At 41.7% G+C, this 25,885-nt stretch overlaps 1 protein-coding gene across 9 annotated transcripts in view; it reads right to left on the bottom strand.

The window, feature by feature from the left end:
* The window catches only part of asap1a (ArfGAP with SH3 domain, ankyrin repeat and PH domain 1a), a 210,569-nt gene that overhangs the window by 130,624 nt on the left and 54,060 nt on the right, over positions 1-25,885 (bottom strand). For all 9 annotated transcript variants that reach the window (XM_029703926.1, XM_029703921.1, XM_029703920.1 and 6 more), the window contains 2 exons: positions 13,467-13,539; positions 8,463-8,608 (listed from right to left, as the gene is read on the bottom strand). In XM_029703926.1, the coding sequence (XP_029559786.1) occupies positions 8,463-8,608; positions 13,467-13,539 (219 nt within the window). The remainder of the gene's footprint in view (positions 1-8,462; positions 8,609-13,466; positions 13,540-25,885) is intronic.

The raw sequence follows: 25,885 nt of genomic DNA, 5'->3' as shown, positions 1-25,885 counted from the left end.
TGAAGAAGCATTCTGATAGTGTCTAGAACTCACGAACAAAACGTCGCTGTTTGGATATAACGATGGATTATTTGGGACCAAACCAACATTTGTTATTGAAGTAGAAGTCCTGGCAGTGTATTCTGATGAAGAACAAGCAAGGTAAGAACATTTTTCTTATAGGAAATGTGATTTTGGTGGAGGCTGACCTGGATGGGTATCTGTAATGCCGGGCTATGTACTTAGATTATTGCAAAATGTGCTTCATCCGAAAAGCTATTTTAAAATCGGACATATCGAGTGCATAGAGGAGTAATGTATCTATAATTCTTAAAATAATTGTTATGCTTTTTGTGAACGTTTATCGTGAGTAATTTAGCAAACTGTTAGTAAATTCCCCGGAAGTTTGCGGGGGTTATGCTTTTTCTGAACGTCACATGCTAATGTAAAAAGCTGTTTTTTGATATAAATATGAACTTGATTGAACAGACATGCATGTATTGTATAACACAATGTCCTAGGTGTGTCATCTGATGAAGATCATCAAAGGTTAGTGCTGCATTTAGCTGTGGTTTGGGTTTATGTGACATGATATGCTAGCTTGAAAAATGGCTGTCTGATTTTTTCTGGCTGGGCACTCTGCTGACATAATCTAATGTTTTGCTTTCGTTGTAAAGCCTTTTTGAAATCGGACAGTGGGGTTAGATTAACGAGATTCTTGTCTTTAAATAGCTGTAAAATAGTCATATGTTTGAGAAATTGAAGTAATAGTATTTCTAACGATTCAAAAATCGCGCCACTGGAATTTCAGTAGCTGTTACGTAGGTGGGACGAAATCGTCCCACATACCCGAGAGAGGTTTTAAGAAGCCCTCCTGTTCTCCACTCATTACCTGTATTAACTGCACCTGTTTGAACTCGTTACCTGTATAAAAGACACCTGTCCACACACTCAAACAGACTCCAACCTCTCCACAATGGCCAAGACCAGAGAGCTGTGTAAGGACATCAAGGATAAAATTGTAGACCTGCACAAGGCTGGGATGGGCTACAGGACAATAGGCAAGCAGCTTGGTGAGAAGGCAACAACTGTTGGCGCAATTATTAGAAAATGGAATAAGTTCAAGATGACGGTCAATCACCCTCGGTCTGGGGCTCCATGCAAGATCTCACCTCATGGGGCATCAATGATCATGAGGAAGGTGAGGCATCAGCCCAGAACTATACGGCAGGACCTGGTCAATGACCTGAAGAGAGCTGGGACCACAGTCTCAAAGAAAACCATTAGTAACACACTACGCCATCATTGATTAAAATCCTGCAGCTCACGCAAGGTCCCCCTGCTCAAGCCAGCGCATGTCCAGGCCCGTCTGAAGTTTGCCAATGACCATCTGGATGATCCAGAGGAGGAATGAGAGAAGGTCATGTGGTCTGATGAGACAAAAATAGAGCTTTTTGGTCTAAACTCCACTCGCCGTGTTTGGAGGAAGAAGAAGGATGAGTATAACCCCAAGAACACCATCCCAACCGTAAAGCATGGAGGTGGAAACATCATTCTTTGGGGATGCTTTTCTGCAAAGGGGACAGGACGAATGCACCGTATTGAGGGGAGGATGGATGGGGCCATGTATCGCGAGATCTTGGCCAACAACCCCCTTCCCTCAGTAAGAGCATTGAAGATGGGTCGTGGCTGGGTCTTCAGGCATGACAACAACCCGAAACACACAGCCAGGGCAACTAAGGAGTGGCTCCGTAAGAAGCATCTCAAGGTCCTGGAGTGGCCTAGCCAGTCTCCAAACCTGAACCCAATAGAAAATCTTTGGAGGGAGCTGAAAGTCTGTATTGCCCAGCGACAGCCCCAAAACCTGAAGGATCTGGAGTAGGTCTATATGGAGGAGTGGGCCAAAATCCCTGCTGCAGTGTGTGCAAACCTGGTCAAGAACTACAGGAAACGTATGATCTCTGTAATTGCAAACAAAGGTTTCTGTACCAAATATTAAGTTCTGCTTTTCTGACGTATCAAATAATTATGTCATGCAATAAAATGCAAATTAATTACTTAAAAATCATACAATGTGATTTTCTGGATTTTTGTTTTAGATTCCACCTCTCACAGTTGAAGTGTACCTATGATAAAAATTACAGACCTCTACATGCTTTGTAAGTAGGAAAACCTGCAAAATCGGCAGTGTATCAAATACTTGTTCTCCCCACTGTATACACACACTACCGTTCAAAGGTTTGGGGTCACTTAGAAATATCCTTGTTTTTGAAATAAAAGCACATTTCTTGTCCATTAAAATAACATAAAATTGATCAGAAATATAGTGTAGACATTAATGTTGTAAATGACTATTGTAGCTGGAAACGGCAGATTTTTTATGGAATATCTACATAGGCGTACAGGCCCATTATCAGCAACCATCACTCCTGTGTTCCAATGGCACATTGTGTTAGCTAATCCAAGTTTATAATTTTAAAAGGCTAATTGATCATTAGAAAACCATTTTACAATGATGTTAGCACAGCTAAAAACTGTCGTCCTGATTAAAGAAGCAATGAAACTGGCCTTCTTTAGACTAGTTGAATATTTGGAGCCTCAGCATTTGTGGGTTCAATTACAGGTTCAAAATGGCCAGAAACAAATTACTTTCTTTTGAAACTTGTCAGTCCTTTCTTGTTCTGAGAAATGAAGGCTTTCCATGCGAGAAATTGCCAAGAAACTGAAGATCTCGTACAATGTTGTGTTCTACTCCCTTCACAGAACAGCGCAAACTGGCGCTAACCAGAATAGGAAGAGGAGTGAGAGGCCCCGATGCACAACTGAGCAAGAGGACAAGTACATTAGAGTGTCTAGTTTGAGAAACAGATGCCTCACAAGTCCTCAACTGGCAGCTTCATTAAATAGTAACCGCAAAACACCAGTCTCAACGTCAACAGTGAATAGGCGACTCCGGGATGCTGGCCTTCTAGGAAGGGTTGCAAAGAAAAAGCCATATCTCAGACTGGCCAATAAAAAGAAAAGATTAAGATGGGGAAAAGAACACAGACACTGGGCAGAGGAACTCTGCCTAGAAGGCCAGCATCCCGGAGTCGCCTCTTCGCTGCTGACGTTGAGACGGGTGTTTATAATATATATATATATATATATATATATATATAGTACCAGTCAAAAGTTTGGACGTGAAGACATCAAAACTATGAAATAACATATATGGAATCATGTTGTGTTCAACAAATCAAATTATATTTTATATTAGAGATTCTTCAAAGTAGCCACCCTTTGCCTTAATGACAGCTTTGCACACTCTTGGCATTCTCTCAACCAGCTTCATGATGTAGTCACCTGGAATGCATTTCAATTAACAGGTGCCTTGTTAAAATTTAATTTGTGGAATTTCTTTCCTTCATGTGTTTGAGCCAATTAGTTTTGTTGTGACGAGGTAGGGTTGCTATACAGAAGATAACCCTATTTGGTAAAAGACCAAGTCCATATTATGCCAAGAACAGCTGAAAAAAGCAAAGAAAAACGACAGTCCATTATTACTTTAAGCAAAGGTCAGTCAATGTAGAAAAATTCAAGAACTTTGAAAGTTTCTTCAAGTGCAGTCGCAAAAACCATCAAGAGCTATGATGAAACTGGTTCTCATGACGACTGCCACAGGAAGTTATGAGTTACATCTGCTGCAGAGGATATGTTCATTGGAATTACCAGCCTCAGAAATTGCAGCCCAAATAAATGCTTCAAAGTTCAAGTAACATACACATCTCAACATCAACCGTTCAGAGGAGACAACGTGAATCAGTCCTTCATGGTCAAATTGCTGCAAAGAAACCACTACTAAAGGGCACCAATAATAAGAAGAGACTTGCTTGGGCCAAGAAACACGAGCAATAGACATTAGACCGGTCAAAATCTGTTCTTTGGTCTGATGAGTCCAAATTAGAGATTTTGGGTTCCAACTGTCTTTGTGAGACGCAGAGTAGGTGAACGGATGATCTCCACATGTGTGGTTCCCACCGTGAAGCATGGAGGAGATGGTGTGGGGATGCTTTGCTGTAGACACTGTCTGTTATTTATTTTGAATTCAAGGCACACTTAACCAGCATGGCTACCACAGCATTCTGCAGCGATACGCCATCCCATCTAGTTTGCGCTTAGTGCGACTATCACAATCACCCGACCTCAACCCAATTGAGATGGTTTGGGATGTGTTGGACCGCAGAGTGAAGGAAAAGCAGCCAACAAGTGCTCAGCATATGTGGGAACTCCTTCAAGACAGTCATCAAGGCAACGGGTGGCTACTTTGAAGAATCTCAATTATAAAATATATTTTGATTTGTTTAACACTTTCTTGGTTACTACATGATTCCATATGTGTTATTTCATAGTTTTGATGTCTTCACTATTATTCTACATAGTAGAAAATAGTAAAAATAAAGAAAAACCTTGAATGAGTAGGTGTGTCCAAACTTTTGACTGGTACTGTAAATTTAAAAACATTAACATGTGTATGTGTGCATCTATCAGTTGCACATACATGTCAGTACATACACACAACAAGTAGGTTGCATGGGGGAGAGGCATTATGCTGTGAGGTGTTGCTTTATTTGTTTTTTGAAACTAGGTTTGCTGTTCACTTGCACTATATAAGATGGAAGGGAGTTCCATGCACTTATGGATCTGTATAATAACGTTTCCTTGAATTTGTTCTAGACCTGAGGACTGTGAAAATCCCCTGGTGGCATGTCTGGTGGGGTAAGTGTGTGTGTCAGTGATGTGTGTAAGTTGACTATGCAAACAATTAGGAATTTCCAACACATTGTTTCATATGAAAAGAAGAAGTGACGCAGCCAGTCTTTCCTCAAATCTGTTCTGTGCCAGCTGCAGCTTAACTACATCTTTCCTTGCAGCATTTGACCACGACAATAATCAAGATAAGACAAAACTAGAGCCTGCAGGACTTTCTGGAGTGGCGTGTCAAAAAAGCAGAGTACCTCTTTATTACGGACAGACCTCTCCCAATCTTTACAACCATTGAATCTATATGCTTTGACCATGACAGTTTACATTCTAAGGTAACACTAAGTAATTGAGTCTCCTCAACTTGTTCAACAGCCACACCATTCATTATCAGATTCAGCTGAGGTCTAGGACTTAGGGAATGATTTGTACCAAATACAACGCTCTTAGTTTTAGAGATGTTCAGGGCCAGTTCATTATTGGCCACCCATTCCAAAACAGACTGCCACTCTGTGGTAAAGGGTTTCAGTGACATCCTTAGCTGTGGTTGCTGATGCGTATAGGGTTGAATCATCAGCATACATGGACACACAGGTTTTATTTAATGCCAGTGGCAAGTCATTTGTAAAAAAAAATGATAATAATAATAATAGAGGGCCTAGAGAGCTGACCTGCTGTACACCACACTTTACATGTTTGACAGAGAAGCTTCCAAGAAAACCCTCTGAGTTCTATTAGATAAATAGCTTTGAATCCACAATATGGCAGAGGTTGAAAAGCAATTACACATACATTCTCTCAACAACAGGTTATGGTCAATAATATCAAAGGCTGCACTGAAATCTAACAGTACAGCTCCAACAATCTTCTTATCCGACCACAAGGCGCGACAGAGGGTAGTGCATGCAGCCCAGTACATCACTGGGGCCAAGCTTCCTGCCATCCAGGTCCTATATACCAGGCGGTGTCAGAGGAAGGCCCTAAAAATTGTCAAAGACTCCAGCCACCCTAGTCATAGACTGTTCTCCCTGCTACCGCACGGCAGCAGAACCGGAATGCCAAGTCTAAGTCCAAACGGCTCTTTATCAGCTTCTACCCCTAAGCCATTAGACTGCTAAACAGTTTATCAAATGGCTGCCTGGACTATTTGCATTGACCCCTGCTACTGGCTGTTTATTATTTATGCATAGTCACAGGTACACCCTGTATATTGTGTTATCAAATAAACTGAAGTTAAAAAAGTAAATATTTTGTTAACCTGTTTGGGATAGGGGGCAGTATTGAGAATTTTGGAAAAAATATGTGCCCATTTTTAACTGCCTCCTACACCAACTCAGAAGCTAGAATATGCATATTGTTCAGGTTTGGATAGAAAACACTCTGAATTTTCTAAAACTGTTTGAATGGTGTCTGTGAGTATAACAGAACTCCTATGGCAGGTAAAAACCTGACAAGGTTTCATGCAGGAAGTACCCTGTCTGACAAGGAGTCGTGCGTCTTGCATCTGTTTATTGAAAAGTAAGGATCTTAGCTGTAACGTGACAAATCCCAGGGCTCCGATAGGCTCTCAGAACCCGGGAAATACCTGAAGGTTGACGAGGCAGCCTCAGGCTGAAACACATTATCGCCTTTGGTAAGTGGCGGATCAGAGGACCTTTGAATGAGGCGCGTGCACGATTCGCTCCTGAGGAGAAATTTAATTCGGCTGTTTAGGCTCAATGCATATTCCCGGTCGGAATATTATCGCTTTTCTACGAGATAAATGGCATAAAAATTGGTTTTAAACAGCGGTTGACATTCTTCGAAGTACGGTAATGGAATATTTAGAATTTTTTTGTCACGCCAATGAGCCATGCGCAAGACCGTGATGTAGCATTCTGATAGTGTCTAGAACTCACGAACAAAACGTCGCTGTTTGGATATAACGATGGATTATTTGGGACCAAACCAACATTTGTTATTGAAGTAGAAGTCCTGGCAGTGTATTCTGACGAAGAACAAGCAAGGTAAGAACATTTTTCTTATAGGAAATGTGATTTTGGTGGAGGTTGACCTGGGTGGGTGTCTAAATAGCTAGCCCTGTGATGCCGGGCTATGTACTTAGATTATTGCAAAATGTGCTTCATCCGAAAAGCTATTTTAAAATCGGACATATCGAGTGCATAGAGGAGTAATGTATCTATAATTCTTAAAATAATTGTTATGCTTTTTGTGAACGTTTATCGTGAGTAATTTAGCAAACTGTTAGTAAATTCCCCGGAAGTTTGCGGGGGTTATGCTTTTTCTGAACGTCACATGCTAATGTAAAAAGCTGTTTTTTGATATAAATATGAACTTGATTGAACAGACATGCATGTATTGTATAACACAATGTCCTAGGTGTGTCATCTGATGAAGATCATAAAAGGTTAGTGCTGCATTTAGCTGTGGTTTGGGTTTATGTGACATGATATGCTAGCTTGAAAAATGGGTGTCTGATTATTTCTGCCTGGGTACTCTGCTGACAATCTAATGTTTTGCTTTCGTTGTAAAGCCTTTTTGAAATCGGACAGTGTGGTTAGATTAACAAGAGTCTTGTCTTTAAAATGGTGTAAAATAGTCATATGTTTGAGAAATTGAAGTAATAGCATTTCTAAGGTATTTGAATATCGCGCCACGGGATTCCACTGGCTGTTCAGTAGGTGGGACGATTTCGTCCCACATACCCTTGAAAAGTTAAGCAGACCGTGTTTGTCTATTTGTCTTACCGTGGACTGATCAAGGTTTTAAGAGATACTTTTGTAACCTTTTCCAGCTTTACGCAAGAAAACAATTCTTCATCTTAGGTTTTCTGAGATCTCTTTTGTTCGAGGCATGGTTCACATCAGGCAATGACAAAGAACAGATAAAATGCGATGTCCCTCAGGGCAGTTCTCTTGGGCCTTTACTCATCTCTATTTTTACAAATGATTTGCCACTGGTCTTACACAAAGCTAGAATGACTATGTATGCAGATGATTCCACACATGTCAGTGCCCAAAGCCAGAGAGCTCACTGAATTTAAAATAAGGATTTAGAGTTTCAGAATGGGTGATTAATAACAAACTGGCCTTAAATACATCTAAAACGAGAAGCATTGTCCTTGTTTCAAAATATTCTAAGACCTAAACCTCAACTGGAGTTGTACATAAAGGGTGTGAGCATTTAGCAAGTGGAGGAAGCTAAACTCCTAGGTACAGTATAACATTGGATAGTCAATTATCATGGTCAAGTCATATTGACAAAGTTGTTGTGAAGATGGGAAGGGGTGTCTGTAGTAAAAATATGTTCTGCGTTTTTTGACACACAAAACAAACTGTACTAGTTGAGGCTCTGGTCCCATCTTGATTACTGTCCGGTAATATGGTCTAGTACAGCACAGAAAGACCAAGCAAAACTACAGCTGGCTCAAAACAGAGAAGCATGCCTTGCCCTTTAATGCACATACAGAAATAACAAACATGCATACCAGACTTTCATGGTTGAAGGTTGACGAGAGATTAACTACTTCTCTTCTAGTTTTTATTACAAAATTCAGAAGATTCCGTATTGTCTGCATAATCAATTAATATTCAGCTCAGACTCCCATACACACCCCACAATACATGCCACCAGGTGTCTTTTCACAGTCCCCAAGTCCAAAACGAACTCACGGCAACGCACAGTTAAATACAGAGCCATGATCACCATCTGTTAATTAAAATCCCTAAAAAAAATCTCACCAGGTTCTTCAGAAGTGCGGACAGCTCCTTGACGAGGCTGGAGAACTTGACAAAGGCAGTTCCCAGATCGGGGTTGTCCCTGCTGATGAAGTTGCTACCAAACTTGTCCAGTGCCTGGCCATAATTCCCTTCATTCTGGATGTGATCTGCAAGCAGAGGAGGTGACACGACACATGATAAAACAACATGTTCACTCAAAACCAGGGATTCATTAATAACGTTTGGGTGCTGGAGCTAAGTATGCTGTCCCTTTCATATTCAACAGATCAAAATATTTTCTTCACATATAACTGGTACCCTAAGTCTATGAAATGTATATAGATATTAGGGATATTATATCGTTATTATATCGTTCTTTATTTGCGGTAGCATTTGGGTATGGTATTTTGGAAAATCACCTAATATTAAGCTGCCATATTAGGTGATTTTCCAAAATGCCATTTCTTTATTTCGCTCTCTCGGAGGACCTGAGCCCTAGGACCATGCCTCAGGACCATGCCTCAGGACTCCCCAGTCCACCTGGCCGTGCTGTTGCTCCAATTTCAACTGTTTTGCCTGCGGCTATGGAACCCTGACCTGTTCACTGTGATTACTATTATTTGACCATGCTGGTCATTTATGAACATTTGAACATCTTGGCCATGTTCTGTTATAATCTCCACCCAGCACAGCCAGAAGAGGACTGTCCACCCCTCATAGCCTGGTCCCGCTCTAGGTATCTTCCTAGGTTTTGGCCTTTCTAGGGAGTTTTTCCTAGCCACCGTGCTTCTACACCTGCATTGCTTGCTGTTTGGGGTTTTAGGCTGGGTTTCTGTACAGCACTTTGATATACCAGCCGATGTAAGAAGGGCTTTATAAATACCTTTGATTGATGACTTTCAAGTTTTTACATTATGATAACATTGCGGCAAAAGTAGGAGTAGTAACATCAATTTAGTTAATTGAGGATTTTCTTAAATGGAGGCCACAGATGCTCAAATCTAAGGTCATTAACCCTTGAATAATATTTTACTAAAGTGATGATTAATCATTTCACTCAATGTAATTTCCCTTCATATAAGTTGAGTAACACCAATCAAACTTTGTATCAAGACGCACCAAATTATTAATGAAATCCTCAAATGTATGACATACTAAAGGGGTGGGATTAGCCAATACTTTGCTTTAATATAGACCCTCCCCCGATAACAGTTTGGCACTGGGGGGAATGCTCAAGGTCCTTGTATATCTTTGTAATGAGTGATTTTGAAGTCGGAAACATCAATGACATTAAATATAGGGACCCATTATATTTGTTTTAAAAGGTTGCCATTTTAACAGCCGACTTTGTTTTTAGTGATCAATATCATTCAAAAGAAAATATATCTCAAAACCCAAAAGTACAGTGCCTTCAGAAAGTATTCGCACCTCTTGACTTTTTCCACATTTTGTTTTGTTTCAGCCTGAATTTAGAATGGATTAAACTGAGATAATGTCAAAGTGGAATTATGTTTTTAGAAATGTTTACAAATGAATAAAAAATAAAAAGCTGAAAAGTCTTGAGTCAATAAGTATTCAACCCCTTTATCGCAAGCCTAAATAAGTTAAGGAGTAAAAGGCTGCTTAACAAGTCACATAATAAGTTCTGAACCTTTACTCAGTACCTTGTCGAAGCAGTTTTGGAAGCGATTATTGCCTGGAGTCTTCTTGGGTATGACGCTACAAGCTTGGCACACCTGCATTTGGGGAGTTTCTCCCATTCTTCTCTGCAGATCCTCTCAAGCTCTGTCAGGTTGGATGGGTAGCATTGCTACACAGCTATTTTCAGGTCTCTCCAGAGATGTTTGATCGGGTTCAAGTCCAGACTCTGGCTGGGCCACTCAAATACATTCAGAGAGTCCCATTCAGAGAGTCCTAAAGCCACTCCTGCATTGTCTTGGTTATGTTCTTAGGGTCGTTGTCCTGTTGGAAGATGAACCTTTGCCACAGTGAGGTTCTGAGTGCTCTGGAGCAGGTTTTCACCAAGGATCTCTCTGTACTTTGATCTGTTTATCTTTCCCTCGATCCTGACTAGTCTCCCAGTCCCTGCAGCTGAAAAACATTCACACAACATAATGCTGCCACTATGCTTCACCGTAGGGATGGTGCCAGATTTCCTCCAGATGTGACGCTTGGCATTCGGGCCAAAGAGTTCCATCTTGGTTTCATCAAACCAGAGAATCTTGTTTTTCGTGGTCTATGAGTACTTTAGGTGACTTTTGGCAAACTCCAAGCGAGCTGTCATGTGCTTTTTACTGAGGCATGGCATCCGTCTGGCCACTCTACCATAAAGGCCTGATTGGTGGAGTGCTGCAGAGATGGTTATCCTTCTGGAAGGTTCTCCCATCTCCACAGGGGAACTCTGAAGCTCTGTCAGAGTGGGCATCGGGTTCTTGGTCACTTTCCTGATCAAGGCCCTTCTCCCCCATTTTTTCCCAATTTGTAGGAAAGACTCTAGGAAGTGTCTTGGTGGATCCAAACTTATTCCATTTAAGATTGATGGAGGCCACCATGTTCTTGGAGACCTTCAATGCTGCAGACATTTTTTGGTATCCTTCCCCAGATCTATGCCTCGACACAATCCTGTCACGGAGCTCTAAGGACAATTCTTTTGACCTTATATAGACAGGTGTGTGCCTTTCCAAATAATGTCCAATCAATTGAATTTACCACAGGTTGACGCCAATCAAGTTTTAGGGGATATAAACAAACATGGGCTAATAAGGCATGTGGCAGCAGTAGACAGCTGGGGGGTTGGATAGAATTGAACAGGCTAAAGGAAGATTCAGCATACAGGTCGAATTTGAGAGAAATACGTTTTTTGTGCGAATGGAACATTTCTGGGATCTTTTATTTCAGTTCATGAAACATGGGACCAACACTTCACATGTTGCGTTTATATTTTTGTTTAGTATAAATGTACTGAGTCAGAGTAAACGTCGCTAGCTAATACAGCCAGATACCAGTGATAGTGTAGGCCTAGATGAGCATGTTTTTTGTGCAACGATATGTTCTAATTCAAAGAGGAATAGGCAAAGCATGATGATATGTAAATAAAGAGAAACATAACATCTTATTAGGGTCGCCTGGGACACACTGACCAACACTTTGGTACCTACCCTGTCACAATAATGCCTCCCTGGCTTATTCATTCATTAACATGTCAAACCACACTGCATTGAAAGTGCCCATTCTATTCCAACTACAGAATTAGAATAATCATTTTATTTCAAATTCCAACAGTGGCTGCATCTAAATGGCAAGTCAAAACGCAATATTTGGATAAAAAAAAATAACAATTAGAATTTTTGCCCATATCGTTCATCCCTACCATTTAGCAGTCAATGGGGTTACAGGCCTAACGTGTATTACGAACACAAACACCCCTATATCCTATCAATGGCGCAGCCACATGAATCCTAGGAGGCCAACACCGAACGTTCAATAAATTTTTTTCTTGACTAGAAAAGTAATGTCCTAATATGGAACCTGCCACAGAAGCCTTCTCCGCAGAGACCATTGGATTTCACCTGATTCACATTCAAGTAGCAGTAGCTAACCATTGCTAGGCAGCATTGAAAATGCAGTGTTTCCCCCATATAGATTTTTATCTTGGAGGATTATTGATCCCTTGGGAGGTCACCAACCTACTACAGGTCAATAAGGGACTTAAGGCTCAAGCTAAGTTTAAATCTGAACTGCAGCAGTTAGCTCTAATGAACCACAGCCCCTGCTGACTTCTTCAAGAACCAACCAAGTGTCCTTCTATTGTAAATCTAGTGATAAGGAATGTTTTGTATTGTTTCACAACAAATAATTGTATGAAATTGGCAAAAAGGTAAATTATACTTATACTTTAAAAAACACATTAGACACACAAGCTATGAAAATGTTTTAGCCTTCATCATCAGCTGTTTAGCAGGTGAACCATGGTCTATATAAGTAGTTAGTGTATATAAACCACCTTCCTTCTCACCCCTAGGGGACAGTGTCTGACGAGGCATAGTCTTAGCCACTAGTCCCATTCCAGCATGTAGCTCTGACTTGTTTAAGCCATCACAGATATTGAGTTAAGTTGAGAAAGGGCAAGGGCATTGGACATAAGGGCATTGTGCATGTCCTGACCTTTGTGGTTGAATATCCCTCCAGGGTTGACACATGGGCTAATAAGGGGGCAGCAGTAGACAGCTGGGGGGTTGGATAGAATGGAACCAGCTTTAGGAAGATTGAGCATACAGCTACAGGTTGAAGCTGTAATAACCTAGTAATATAGTCATTAGGTGTAAGCAGTAAAAACAAAGCGGTTGCCGGAATAAAATATTGTTGTCCCACCCAATCAAATATAAAAAAAAGAATGTCCCCGACACACATTCCATAATTGACAGACATTCTATGGTGAAGTCATTGTGAAAGCCTTGCATCGTTTTATATTGGAGGGACACAGAATGACAAAGTATCGTCACTTATATGTGAATTAAAGTTCAGAGCAGTCTGACCTCGCATCGAATGCCTTTCAGTCCCATTCCCCCAGAGAATATTGCTCATGCCACGTGTGACCATTAAAGACACCAATATAAATTGTGGGGAAAAACTATGAGGTGTTGGTAGCTGGGACTGTCATTCAGACGTGTATGTTTTAAAATTCAGCTTTTGATATTTGAACTCCCTCCACTGTGACGGTACACTAGCTTGTAACACACAAACTTGAAATTGTGTTTGCTGCCACATGGTGTGCCATGGGTCTCCTTCACTGAGGTAAAACAGGAAAACTACCTTTTGAAATGGTCAGAACTATACATCCACTGTATGTGGTCCATACAGGAAGAAAACCAATAACACATATATATGTGATGAATCACATATTTCATGCACTGAGCTAGATATTTGGGCTTTAAAAAAAATGGAGGCGCAAAACCAGAACAGTTGAGAGGATGAGGCCTTTCGGGGACGTGTAGGAAGATGGACTGAGTAAGAGGACGAGACTACCTTGACCAGAGTTGTAGATGGCTTTCACAGACTTCTTAACCTTCTGTAAGGCAGTCCGGTCTTGATCCAAAGCCTGTAGACGGGGAGATAAAAGAGAAAAGGGAGATGAGATGAGACACATTTGAAAGTCTTCAAGATACAGTGCATCCTTGTATTAGAGGAACATGTGTTAAATGATATTTTAAACATAATCATCGATGACTGTAGAAGTTGAGGGGATCAACATTTTTCAGAGAGGACCCTTACAGACCTAAGCAGAAAATAGTTATATTTTGTAGTTTATTTGACTTTTGAAATGCTCAAGGTAGTTGAATATAGTTTATATAGAGTTTCAACTAAAAGGCAACTCGTGTTTTCTTTGATATTCAAATACAGGTCTCAGAAAACTTTATTTAAATACCTTCAAATATTATTTGGTTATCTGAAAACAAAAAACATTTCTTTGATGGCTGCCAAATACTTGATTTAATTTTTTAATTTCACCTTAACCTGTTTGGCCTAGGGGGCAGTATTGAGAATTTTGGAAAAAATATGTGCCCATTTTTAACTGCCTCCTACACCAACTCAGAAGCTAGAATATGCATATTATTGTTCACGTTTGGATAGAAAACACTCTGAATTTTCTAAAACTGTTTGAATGGTGTCTGTGAGTATAACAGAACTCCTATGGCAGGCAAAAACCTGACAAGGTTTCATGCAGGAAGTATCCTGTCTGACGAGTCGTGCGTCTTGCATCTGTTTATTGAAAAGTAAGGATCTTAGCTGTAACGTGACAATTCCCAGGGCTCCGATAGGCTCTCAGAACCCGGGAAATACCTGAAGGTTGACGAGGCAGCCTCAGGCTGAAACACATTATCGCCTTTGGTAAGTGGCGGATCAGAGGACCTTTGAATGAGGCGCGTGCACGATTCGCTCCTGAGGATAAATTTAATTCGGCTGTTTAGGTTCAATGCATATTCCCGGTCGGAATATTATCGCTTTTCTACGAGATAAATGGCATAAAAATTGGTTTTAAACAGCGGTTGACATGCTTCGAAGTACGGTAATGGAATATTTAGACATTTTTTGTCACGCCAATGAGCCATGCGCAAGACCGTGATGTTGCATTCTGATAGTGTCTAGAACTCACGAACAAAACGTCGCTGTTTGGATATAACGATGGATTATTTGGGACCAAACCAACATTTGTTATTGAAGTAGAAGTCCTGGTAGTGTATTCTGACGAAGAACAAGCAAGGTAAGAACATTTTTCTTATAGGAAATGTGATTTTGGTGGAGGCTGACCTGGGTGGGTGTCTAAATAGCTAGCCCTGTGATGCCGGGCTATGTACTTAGATTATTGCAAAATGTGCTTCATCCGAAAAGCTATTTTAAAATCGGACATATCGAGTGCATAGAGGAGTAATGTATCTATAATTCTTAAAATAATTGTTATGCTTTTTGTGAACGTTTATCGTGAGTAATTTAGCAAACTGTTAGTAAATTCCCCGGAAGTTTGCGGGGGTTATGCTTTTTCTGAACGTCACATGCTAATGTAAAAAGCTGTTTTTTGATATAAATATGAACTTGATTGAACAGACATGCATGTATTGTATAACACAATGTCCTAGGTGTGTCATCTGATGAAGATCATAAAAGGTTAGTGCTGCATTTAGCTGTGGTTTGGGTTTATGTGACATGATATGCTAGCTTGAAAAATGGGTGTCTGATTATTTCTGCCTGGGTACTCTGCTGACATAATCTAATGTTTTGCTTTCGTTGTAAAGCCTTTTTGAAATCGGACAGTGGGGTTAGATTAACGAGATTCTTGTCTTTAAATAGCTGTAAAATAGTCATATGTTTGAGAAATTGAAGTAATAGTATTTCTAACGATTCAAAAATCGCGCCACTGGATTTCAGTGGCTGTTACGTAGGTGGGACGAGTTCGTCCCACATGCGCCAGAGAGGTTAATTTAACCAGGTAGGCTAGTGTGGGCAGCGATCCGTTGAAGAGCATGCATTTAGTTTTACTAGCATTTAAGAGCAGTTGGAGGCCACGGAAGGAGAGTTGTATGGCATTGAAGCTCGTCTGGAGGTTAGTTAACAGTGTCCAAAGAAGGGCAAGAGGTATACAGAATGGTGTCGTCTGCGTAGAGGTGGATCAAAGAATCTCCAGCAGCACGAGCGACATCATTGATGTATACAGAGAAAAGAGTCGGCCCGAGAACTGAATCCTGTGGCACCCCATAGAGACTGCGAGAGGTCCGGACAACAGGCCCTCCGATTTGACACACTGAACTATCTGAGAAGTAGTTGGTGAGTCAGGCGAGGCAATCATTTGAGAAACCAAGGCTGTTGAGTCTGCCAATAAGAATGTGGTGATTGACAGAGTCGAAAGCCTTAGCCTGGTCGATGAATACGGCTGCACAGTAATGCCTCTTATCAATGGCGGTTATGATATCATTTAGGACCTTGAGCGTGGCTGAGGTGTACCCATGACCAGCTCTGAAACCAGATTGCATAGCGGAGAAGGTACGGTGGGATTCGAAATGATCGGTAATCTGTTTGTTAACTTCGCTTTCGAAGACCTTAGAAAGGCAGGGAATAATAGATAAACAGTGGGGGAAAAAATAATTTGATCCCATGCTGATTTTGTACGTTTGCTTACAAATTGGTGCATTCACCTTATGATATCCATTGGAACCACTTTACAATAGTACATCAATATCTTTTTGAGGGGCCAGGGGGGTTACAAGGATTACTTTATCCTATCCCAGGTATTCCTTAGAGAGGAGGGGTTTCAGGTGTCTCCGGAAGGTGGTGATTGACTTCGCTGTCCTGGCGTCGTGAGGGAGCTTGTTCCACCATTTGGGGTGCCAGAGCAGCGAACAGTTTTGACTGGGCTGAGCGGGAACTGTGCTTCCGCAGAGGTAGGGGGGCCAGCAGGCCAAAGGTGGATGAACGCAGTGCCCTTGTTTGGGTGTAGGGACTGATCAGAGCCTGAAGGTACGGAGGTGCCGTTCCCCTCACAGCTCCGTAGGCAAGCACCATGGTCTTGTAGCAGATGCGAGCTTCAACTGGAAGCCAGTGGAGTGTGCGGAGGAGCGAGGTGACAAGGGAGTGCACATAACTGCAGCTTGTTACCTGTATAAAAGACCTGTCCACAGAAGCAATCAATCAGATTCCAAACTCTCCACCATGGCAGACCAAAGAGCTCTCCAAAGAAGTCAGGGACAAGATTGTAGACCTACACAAGGCTGGAATGGGCTACACGACCATCGCCAAGCAGCTTGGTGAGAAGGTGACAACATTTGGTGCGATTATTCGCAAATGGAAGAAACACAAAAGAACTGTCAATATCCCTCTGCCTGGGGCTCCATGCAAGATCTCACCTCGTGGAGTTGCAATGATCATGAGAACGGTGAGGAATCAGCCCAGAACTCCACGGGAGGATCTTGTCAATGATCTCAAGGCAGCTGGGACCATAGTCACCAAGAAAACAATTGGTAACACACTACACCGTGAAGGACTGAAATCCTGCAGCGCCCGCAAGGTCCCCCTGCTCAAGAATACATATACATGCCCGTCTGAAGTTTGCCAATGAACATCTGAATGATTTAGAGGACAACTGGTGAAAGTGTTGTGGTCAGATGAGACCAAAATGAAGCTCTTTGGCATCAACTCAACTCGCCGTGTTTGGAGGAGGAGGAATGCTGCCTATGACCCCAAGAACACCATCCCCACCGTCAAACATGGTGGTGGAAACATTATGCTTTGGGGGTGTCTTTCTGCTAAGGGGACAGGACAACTTCACTGCATCATTTGACGGGGCCATGTACCGTCAAATCTTGGGTGAGAACCTCCTTCCCTCAGCCAGGGCATTGAAAATGGGTCGTGGATGGGTATTCCAGCATGACAATGACCCAAAACACACGGCCAAGGCAACAAAGGAGTGACTCAAGAAGAAGCACATTAAGGTCCTGGAGTGGCCTAGCCAGTCTTCAGACCTTAATCCCATAGAAAATCTGTGGAGGTAGCTGAAGGATTGAGTTGCCAAACGTCAGCCTCGAAACCTTAATGACTTGGAGAAGATCTGCAAAGAGGAGTGGGACAAAATCCCTCCTGAGATGTGTGCAAACCTGGTAGCCAACTACAAGAAACGTCTGACTTATGTGATTGCCAACAAGGGTTTTGCCACCAAGTACTAAGTCATGTTTTGAAGAGGGGTCAAATACTTATTTAAAATGCCCTAACCCTCATTAAAATGCAAATCAATATATAACATTTTTGACATGCGTTTTTCTGGATTTTTTTGTTTTTCTGTCTCTCACTGTTCATATAAACCTACCATTAAAATTATATACTGATCATTTCTTTGTAAGTGGGCAAATGTACAAAATCAGCAGGGGATCAAATACTTTTTTCCCCCACTGTAGGTCTGTAACAGTTTGGGTCTAGAGTGTCTCCCCCTTTGAAGAGGGGGAAGACAGCGGCAGTATTCCAATCTATGGGAATCTCAGACGATACAAAGGAGAGGTTGAACAAGCTAGTAATAGGGGTTGCAACAATTTTGGCAGATCATTTTAGAAAGAGACAGACCAGATTGTCTAGCCCAGCTGATTTGTAGGGGTCCAGATTTTGCAGCTCTTTCAGAACATCAGCCATCTGAATTTGGGTGAAGGAGAAGTGGGGGAGGCTTGGGCAAGTTGCTGTGGGGGGTGGAGGGCTGTTGATTGGGGTAGGGGTAGCCAGTTGGAAAGCATGGCCAGCCGTAGAAAAATGCTTTTTGAAAATCTCAATTATAGTGAATTTATCAATGGTGACAGTGTTTCCTAGCCTCAGTGCAGTGGGCCGCTGGGAGGAGGTGCTCTTATTCTCCATTGACTTTACAGTGTCCCAGAACTTTTTTGAGTTTGTGCTACAGGATGCAAATTTCTGCTTGAAAAAGCTAGCCTTAGCTTTCCTAACTGCTTGTGTATATTTGTTCCCAACTTCCCTGAAAAGTTGCATATCACGGGGGCTGTTAGATGCTAATGCAGAACACCAAAGGATGTTTTTGTGCTGGTCAAGGGCAGTCAGGTCTGGAGTGAACCAAGTGCTATATCTGTTCCTAGTTCAACATTTTTTGAATGGGACATGCTTATTTAAGACGGTGAGGATTAGAAAGGCCTGCTCGCTGAAGTGTTTTAGGGAGCGTTTGACAGTGATGAGGGGTGGTCGTTTGACCGCAGACCCATTAGGGATGCAGGCAATGACGCAGTGATCGCTGAGATCTTGGTTGAAAGCAGCAGAGGTGTATTTGGAGGGCAAGTTGGTTAGGATGATATCTATGAGGGTGCCCGTGTTTACAGATTTGGGGTTGTACTTGGTAGGTTCATTGATAATTTGTGTGAGACTGAGGGCATCTAGGTTAGATTGTAGGATGGCCGGGGTGTTAAGCATGTCCCAGTTTAGGTCACCTAGCAGCACGAGCTCTGAAGATAGATGGGGGGGCAATCACTTCACATCTGGTGTCCAGGGCACAGCTGGGGGCAGAGAGTGGTCTATAGCAAGCGGCAACGGTGAGAGACTTGTTTCTGGAAAGGTGGATTTTTAAAAGTAGAAGTTCGAATTGTTTGGGTACAGACTTGGATAGTAATACAGAACTCTGCAGGCTCTCTCTGCAGTAGATTGCAACACCATCCCCTTCGGCAGTTCTATCTTGTCGGAAAATGTTATAGTTAGGGATGGAAATTTGAGGGGTTTTGGTGGTCTTCCTAAGCCAGGATTCAGACACGGCTAGGACATCCGGGTTGGCAGAGTGTGCTAAAGCAGTGAATAAAACAAACTTAGGTAGTTGGCTTCTAATGTTAACATGCATGAAACCAAGGCTTTTACGGTTACAGAAGTCAACAAATGAGAGCACCTGGGAAGTAGGAGTGGAGCTAGGCACTGCGGGGCCTGGATTAACCTCTACATCACCAGAGGAACAGAGGAGGATTAGGATAAGGGTTCGGCTAAAGGCTATCAGGACTGGTCGTCTAGTGCGTTCAGAGCAGAAAGTAAAAGGAGCAGGTTTCTGGGCCGAATAGAATAGATTCAAGGCATAATGTACAGACAGAGGTATGGTAGGATGTGAGTACATTGGAGGTAAACCTAGGCATTGAGTAATGATAAAAGAGATATTGTCTCGAGACGTTTAAACCAGGTGATGTCACCGCATATGTGGGTGGTGGAACTAAATGGTAGGTTAAGGCATATTGAGCAGGGATAGAGGCTCTACAGTGAAATAAGACAATCACAAACCAGGACAGTAATGGACAAGGCATATTGGTATTAGGGAAAGGCATGCGTAGCCAGGTGATCAATAGGGGTCCAGTGAGTGGTTGGGCTGGCTGGAGACACGGCGATTCAGACAGCTAGCAGACCGGGGCTTGCAAGCTAGCAGAAGGGCCTTAGAGGGACGTCTCGACGGAGGAAAATCTGTTTTAGCCTCCGCGTGTGGTGATGTCCATAGACCAGTCGTGATGGATGAATAGGGTTCCGAGTAGCAGAGGGGTCCAAGTCCAATTGGCAAAATAGGTATAGTGGCCCGAGAAATTGGCCGATAGAGCTATACAGCTAACAGTCCAATATGCTCTAGACAGCTAGCAGGCCACAGCTAGCAGCTAGCAGGTCGCGGCTAGAAGATGGGCATTCAGGGGACGACGCAATGTAGAGGCCAGTTGAGTACCCCCTCGAGCAGATTACGTCGTAGTCCAGTCGTGAGCAATCGGTGGGGTTCCGTGCCCCGTACCGGCAGTAGAAGGGGTCCGGGTATTGTAGCCCAGGAGTGGCTGATGGGCCTTTTTAGCTAGCCGGGAGAAAGGGCCTAGCATGGGCTAGCTCCAAGCTAATTGGTTCTTGCTCCGGGACTGACGTTAGCCAGTAGTCACTCGAATAGCAGCTAGCAAGCTGCGATGATGATGATGATGATGAAGAACCAAAAACTATAACAGTTAGTTGAATTAGTTTAGATATATGACCATAAGCACATGGTTTGGAGAGCTCTCAGATATGAATCTTAATATAGCCTAGAGTTAAATACATGGAGGGACATGAAATCCTCTAATTTGCATCTTAAAAATGACTAACAAATCTATTTTCATAATGAGTGACATAAGGTAATACAGTAACAATTGACATCCAGTTTTTAAACATGTGGGGTAACTTAGTGATTCTTAAAAGAGCAACATTGTTGTTACATAGGACTTTAGAAATTGCTATATAATGTTATAATAATGAAGTTATTACATAAGTGGAATAAGGAACAGTCACTATTCCTCGTGTACAGTAGATAAACTCAGCTCATTGCTATGCAATTAAAATGCAATTAAAGTATTTTGTAACATGCTAATAAAACTTTGCTCCAAAAGCAATTACACTTTTATAACACAGACACAGGAACAGTTTAATATTACGTTTTACTAATACAAGATACTTTATTGCCAAACAACCAAGGTTGGTGGTATGTGTTTACAGTACAGCATGGTATCTCTGAAGTGAGGAATATACACACTGTAACGGTTGTCGTCTGGAATGGAGGACCAAAACGCAGCAGGAATGTGGATGCTCATCTTGATATTTATTTGAAAATAAAGTGAACACCAAAATAACAAAACAACGAAGAACTCACGAACAAAACAGTCTTGTCAGGCTCACACATGCAAAACAAGAAACAATCTCCCACAAACACTAAACCAAACACATACCCATATATAGGACTCCCAGAGGCAACGAGAAAACACCTGCCTCCAATTGAGAGTCCAACCCCAATAAACCAGACATAGAAATACAAAAGACCAGAGACCACATCGAAATACAAACATAGAACATTACCCAAAAACCCGGAAATAATAAATCAAACGCCCTACTAAATAAACCACCACCCCGAACCACGTAAAACAAATACCCTCTGCCACGTCCTGACCAAACTACAATAACAAATAACCCTTATACTGGTCAGGACGTGACACACACAGTACCAGTCAAAAGTATGGACACCTACTCATTCAAGGGTTTTTCTTTATATTTTATTACATTTACATTTTAGTCATTTAGCAGACGCTCTTATCCAGAGCGACTTACAGTAGTGAATACATACATTTCATTTCATGCATTTCTTTTTGTACTGGCCCCCCGTGGGAATCGAACCCACAACCCTGGCGTTGCACACACCATGCTGGCGTTGCACACACCATGCTGGCGTTGCACACACCATGCTCTTGTGAAGACTTCAAAACTATGAAATAACACATATGGAATATTCTAGTAACCAAAAAATGTGTTAAACAAATGAAAATATATTTATATTAGCCACCCTTTGCCTTGATGACAGCTTTGCAATCTTGGCATTCTTTCAACCAGCGTCATGAGGAATGCATTTCCAACAGTCTTGGAGTTCCCACATATGCTGAGCACTTCTTGACTGCTTTTCCTTCACTCTGCGGTCCACTTCATCCCAAACCATCTCAATTGGGTTGAGGTCGGGTGATTGTGGAGGCCAGGTCATCTGATGCAGCACTCCATCACTCTCCTTCTTGGTCAAATAGCCCTTATACAGCCTGGAGGTGTGTTGGGTCATTGTCCTGTTGAAAAACAAATGATAGTCCCACTAAGCGCAAACCAGATGGGATGGCGTATCACTGCAGAATGATGTGGTAGCCATGCTGGTTAAGTGTGCCTTGAATTCTAAATAAATCACAGGCAGTGTCACCAGCAAAGCACTCCCACACCATCACACCTCCTCCTCCATGCTTCACGGTGGGAAACACACATGCAGAGATCATCCGTTCATCTACTCTGTGTCTCACAAAGACACGGCGGTTGGAACCAAAAATCTCAAATTTGGACTCACCAGACCAAAGGACAGATTTCCACCGGTCTAATGTCCATTGCTCGTGTTTCTTGGCCCAAGCAAGTGTCTTCTTATTGGTGTCCTTTAGTAGTGGTTTCTTTGCAGAAATTCGGCCATGAAGGCCTGATTCACACAGTCTCCTCTAAACAGTTGTTGAGATGTGTCTTTTACTTGAACTCTGTAAAGCATTTATTTGGGCTGCAATCTGAGGTGCAGTTAACCCTAATGAACTTATCCTCTGCAGCAGAGGTAACTCTGGGTCTTCCTTTCCTGTGGCGGTCCTCATGACAGTCAGTTTCATCATAGCTCTTGTTGGTTTTTGTGGCTGCAGTTGAATAAACTTTCAAAGTTCTTGAAATGTTCCACATTGACTGACCTTCATGTCTAAAGTAATGATGGATTGTCATTTCTCTTTGCTAATTTGAGCTGTTCTTGCCATAATATGGACTTGGTCTTTTACCTGTATACCACCCCTATGTTGTCACAACACAAATTATTGGCTCAAATGTATTAAGAAGGAAAGAACTTCCAAAAATTAACATTTAACAAGGCACACCTGGTAATTACTTCATGAAGCTGGTTGAGAGAATGCCAAGATTGTGCAAAGCTGGCATCAAGGCAAAGGGTGGCTACTTTCAAGAATCTCAAATGTATAACATATTTTGATTTGTTTAACACTTTTTTTGTTACTACATGATTCCATGTGTTATTTCATAGTGTTGATGTCTTCACTGTTATTCTTCAATGTAGAAAATAGTAAAAATAAAGAAAAACCTTTTAACCTGTTGGATTTACCCTAGGATAGGGGGCGCCACAGCGCATTTTGGAAAAAAATCGTTCCCATTTTCAACGGCCTACTAATCAAAGTCAGAAGCTAAGACATGCATATACTTATTTTATATGGATAGAAAACACCCTAAATTTTCTAAAACTGTTTGAATGGTGTCTGTGAGTATAACAGAACTCGTATGGCAGTCAAAACCCCGAGACCGATTGAACCAGGAAGTGGAAATCTGAATTGTGGACTCGACTTCACAGCCTTACCTATAAATCACAACGTAAAAAAATGAAAATTGAGCACTTTCCAGTGCTTCCACTAGATGTCCCCAGTCTTTACAAAGTGTTTTGAGGGTTCTGCGGTAGAAACTCAGTGAAAGAGACGATGTGGCAATTGGTCAGAGTAGTAGGGCCATGAGTATTGTGACGTCGGCGGCCGTGTCTGCCCCCACCTTTGGAAGCCTTTTGAAACACAATGACATCGTCCCACTCGAATCTGATTGGCTCTCTTGTTGAAACAGGCCCTGACGATTACTTGATACAACGTTTGACATGTTTGAACGACCCTAACTTACCGTAAACAGTCATTTTGCGTTAGACAGGTGCCGCGCACGGAACAACATTTGATTACAGCCTTAGGACGCGCTAACAACAGGAAGCTAATGGAACATAAAGCATGGACTTTTTCGACCGAAAATACATTTGTCATGGACCTGGGACATCGGGAAGTGTTTTCTGATGAAGACAACTAAAGGTGAGGGATTATTGGCGATATTATACAATATCAGATGTTACTTGCTCAAATGTTCAAAGATGGCGCCGAGCTAGGTTTTCGAGCTCAATTTCTGGGTATCGCATCCCATTTGATCTCAAAGTGTGATTACCCTGTAAAGTTAATTTAAAATCTGTTTTGACAGGTGTTTTCAAGAGATATTCATCTATAAATCTTAGATTGACAATATATATTAAAAAAAATCGTTTTCGAATAGTAATTTATAAAATTGTAGCACTGTTTCCCGGGACGCATTATATGGGAAAATAGTTAGTCAACCTCAGGTGCCGATGTAAAATGCTGTTTTTATATAGAAATATGACCTTTATTGAACAAAAGATTGCATGCTGTGTGTAACATGATGTCCTAGGTGTGTCATCTGATGAAGTTTGTAAAAGGTTAGTGCTGCATTTAGCTGTTTTTTGGTTATATGTGATGGGTGTGCTTGCTCGGAAAATTCATATGATGCGACTTTTACAATGTACTCCTCTAACATAATCTAATATTGTGCTTTTCCTGTAAAACCTTTTTGAAATCGGACAACGAGGGTCGATTCAAGAGAGGTGTATCTATAAAACGATATGAGACAGCCCTATATTTGAAAAAAAAAAAATATTGAATTTCGTTATGCTAATGTCGCTAGGAGTTTTTGCTGGAAAATGATCCCGCTAACGGGATGGTAGGCTGAAGAAGTTTTAATGAGTAGCTGTGTCCAAACTTTGGACTGGTACTGAATATGTTTTATTTTCACACCTTTATATGACTCCCCAAATTCATCATCATGGCACAAGGTGGAATTTTTATTCATTTAATCTGAGGTCATGTTTGATTAAATAGGCCCTTGGTAGTAGCACATTGAGAGAAAATAACTTGAGAATTCAAATCTTGCAGCATAGAAGTTCTATCTACATGGCACCATTTTCTCCTCAAATCACCATTGAATGACCTCCAGCTATTCAGTGGGCCACAAGGTCATAGGCTCTCACAAGTAGCCCAGAGTTTCACAAGAGAGAGGCGACACCAAATCAATAGCAGGTTTTTTTGTTGACTGCAGCAAAGGCGAAGGGCTTGAGAGAAGCAAAATACTGTAGGCAACACTCCCAACAAAGATACCTCAAAGAGAAGAGGTGCTTGTGAATCCTTGTTGTAAGGCGGTCAAAAAAATAAAACATCTTGCTGTTACCGTTTTTGAAAACTTAAGAACAACACACTTAATACAAGGTAACTGACATGACAGAGATGTAAAGAAAGCATTGACCAACATAAGCCTTGTGTGATAAGGTACACGGTATGGTAAAGACAATCATAAATTGATGGGAACCGAAACCACACTAACACTGCCATTTGACAGAGCAATTCAGGCTTTATAATTGCTGACTCAAGCAGTTCAATGTGTGCTATGGAAAGGGAGGTGGTGCCATTTATACCGAAAGGGGAAAGATCCATTCCTTCCCTACATTAGTGAGGAATCAATTTCACCACAATGCATTTATGGCCATCAATAATATAATAGCAAGAGGATCCAACATACCAACCCCTCATATTCAAAGCAAAAAGGATAAGACAAAGCAACATCCATTAGTACAAGTAAAGTACAGCACTGGAGAACACCCTTACATAAAGCAAAATAAATTAAATCAAGGAATATTGATTTGGCATGTGCCCAAGCGTGTTAACGCAGTTGCAGTATTCATATCAGAAACTGTGTGTCTGTGTACTGTTGCTCCCATGAGGCCAGTTTCACAGACAGAGGCTTGATGGGGGGTATTCACACATAGTAACCATAGAAACCATCTTCCCAGTCTTCTTTTCTTTTCTTGGACAACAGTCTTCAAACACAGATGGGATGTAAGGCTGTGAACCAAAGGAAGATGTTGTAGGGCAATTCCACGGACCAAATCTGTACCAATCAGAGATCTCTATGTTTCACAAATGTGGACATCACAGCACAGTACAGTAGAATAGAGTTTAGTACAGTGCAGCAGAGAATAGTTCAGTACAGTAAAGAACAGTACA

Source organism: Salmo trutta, chromosome 21, assembly GCF_901001165.1.
Source record: "Salmo trutta chromosome 21, fSalTru1.1, whole genome shotgun sequence".
NCBI classification, from domain to species: Eukaryota; Metazoa; Chordata; class Actinopteri; order Salmoniformes; family Salmonidae; genus Salmo; species Salmo trutta.
This window is presented reverse-complemented; position numbering and strand designations above follow the sequence as displayed.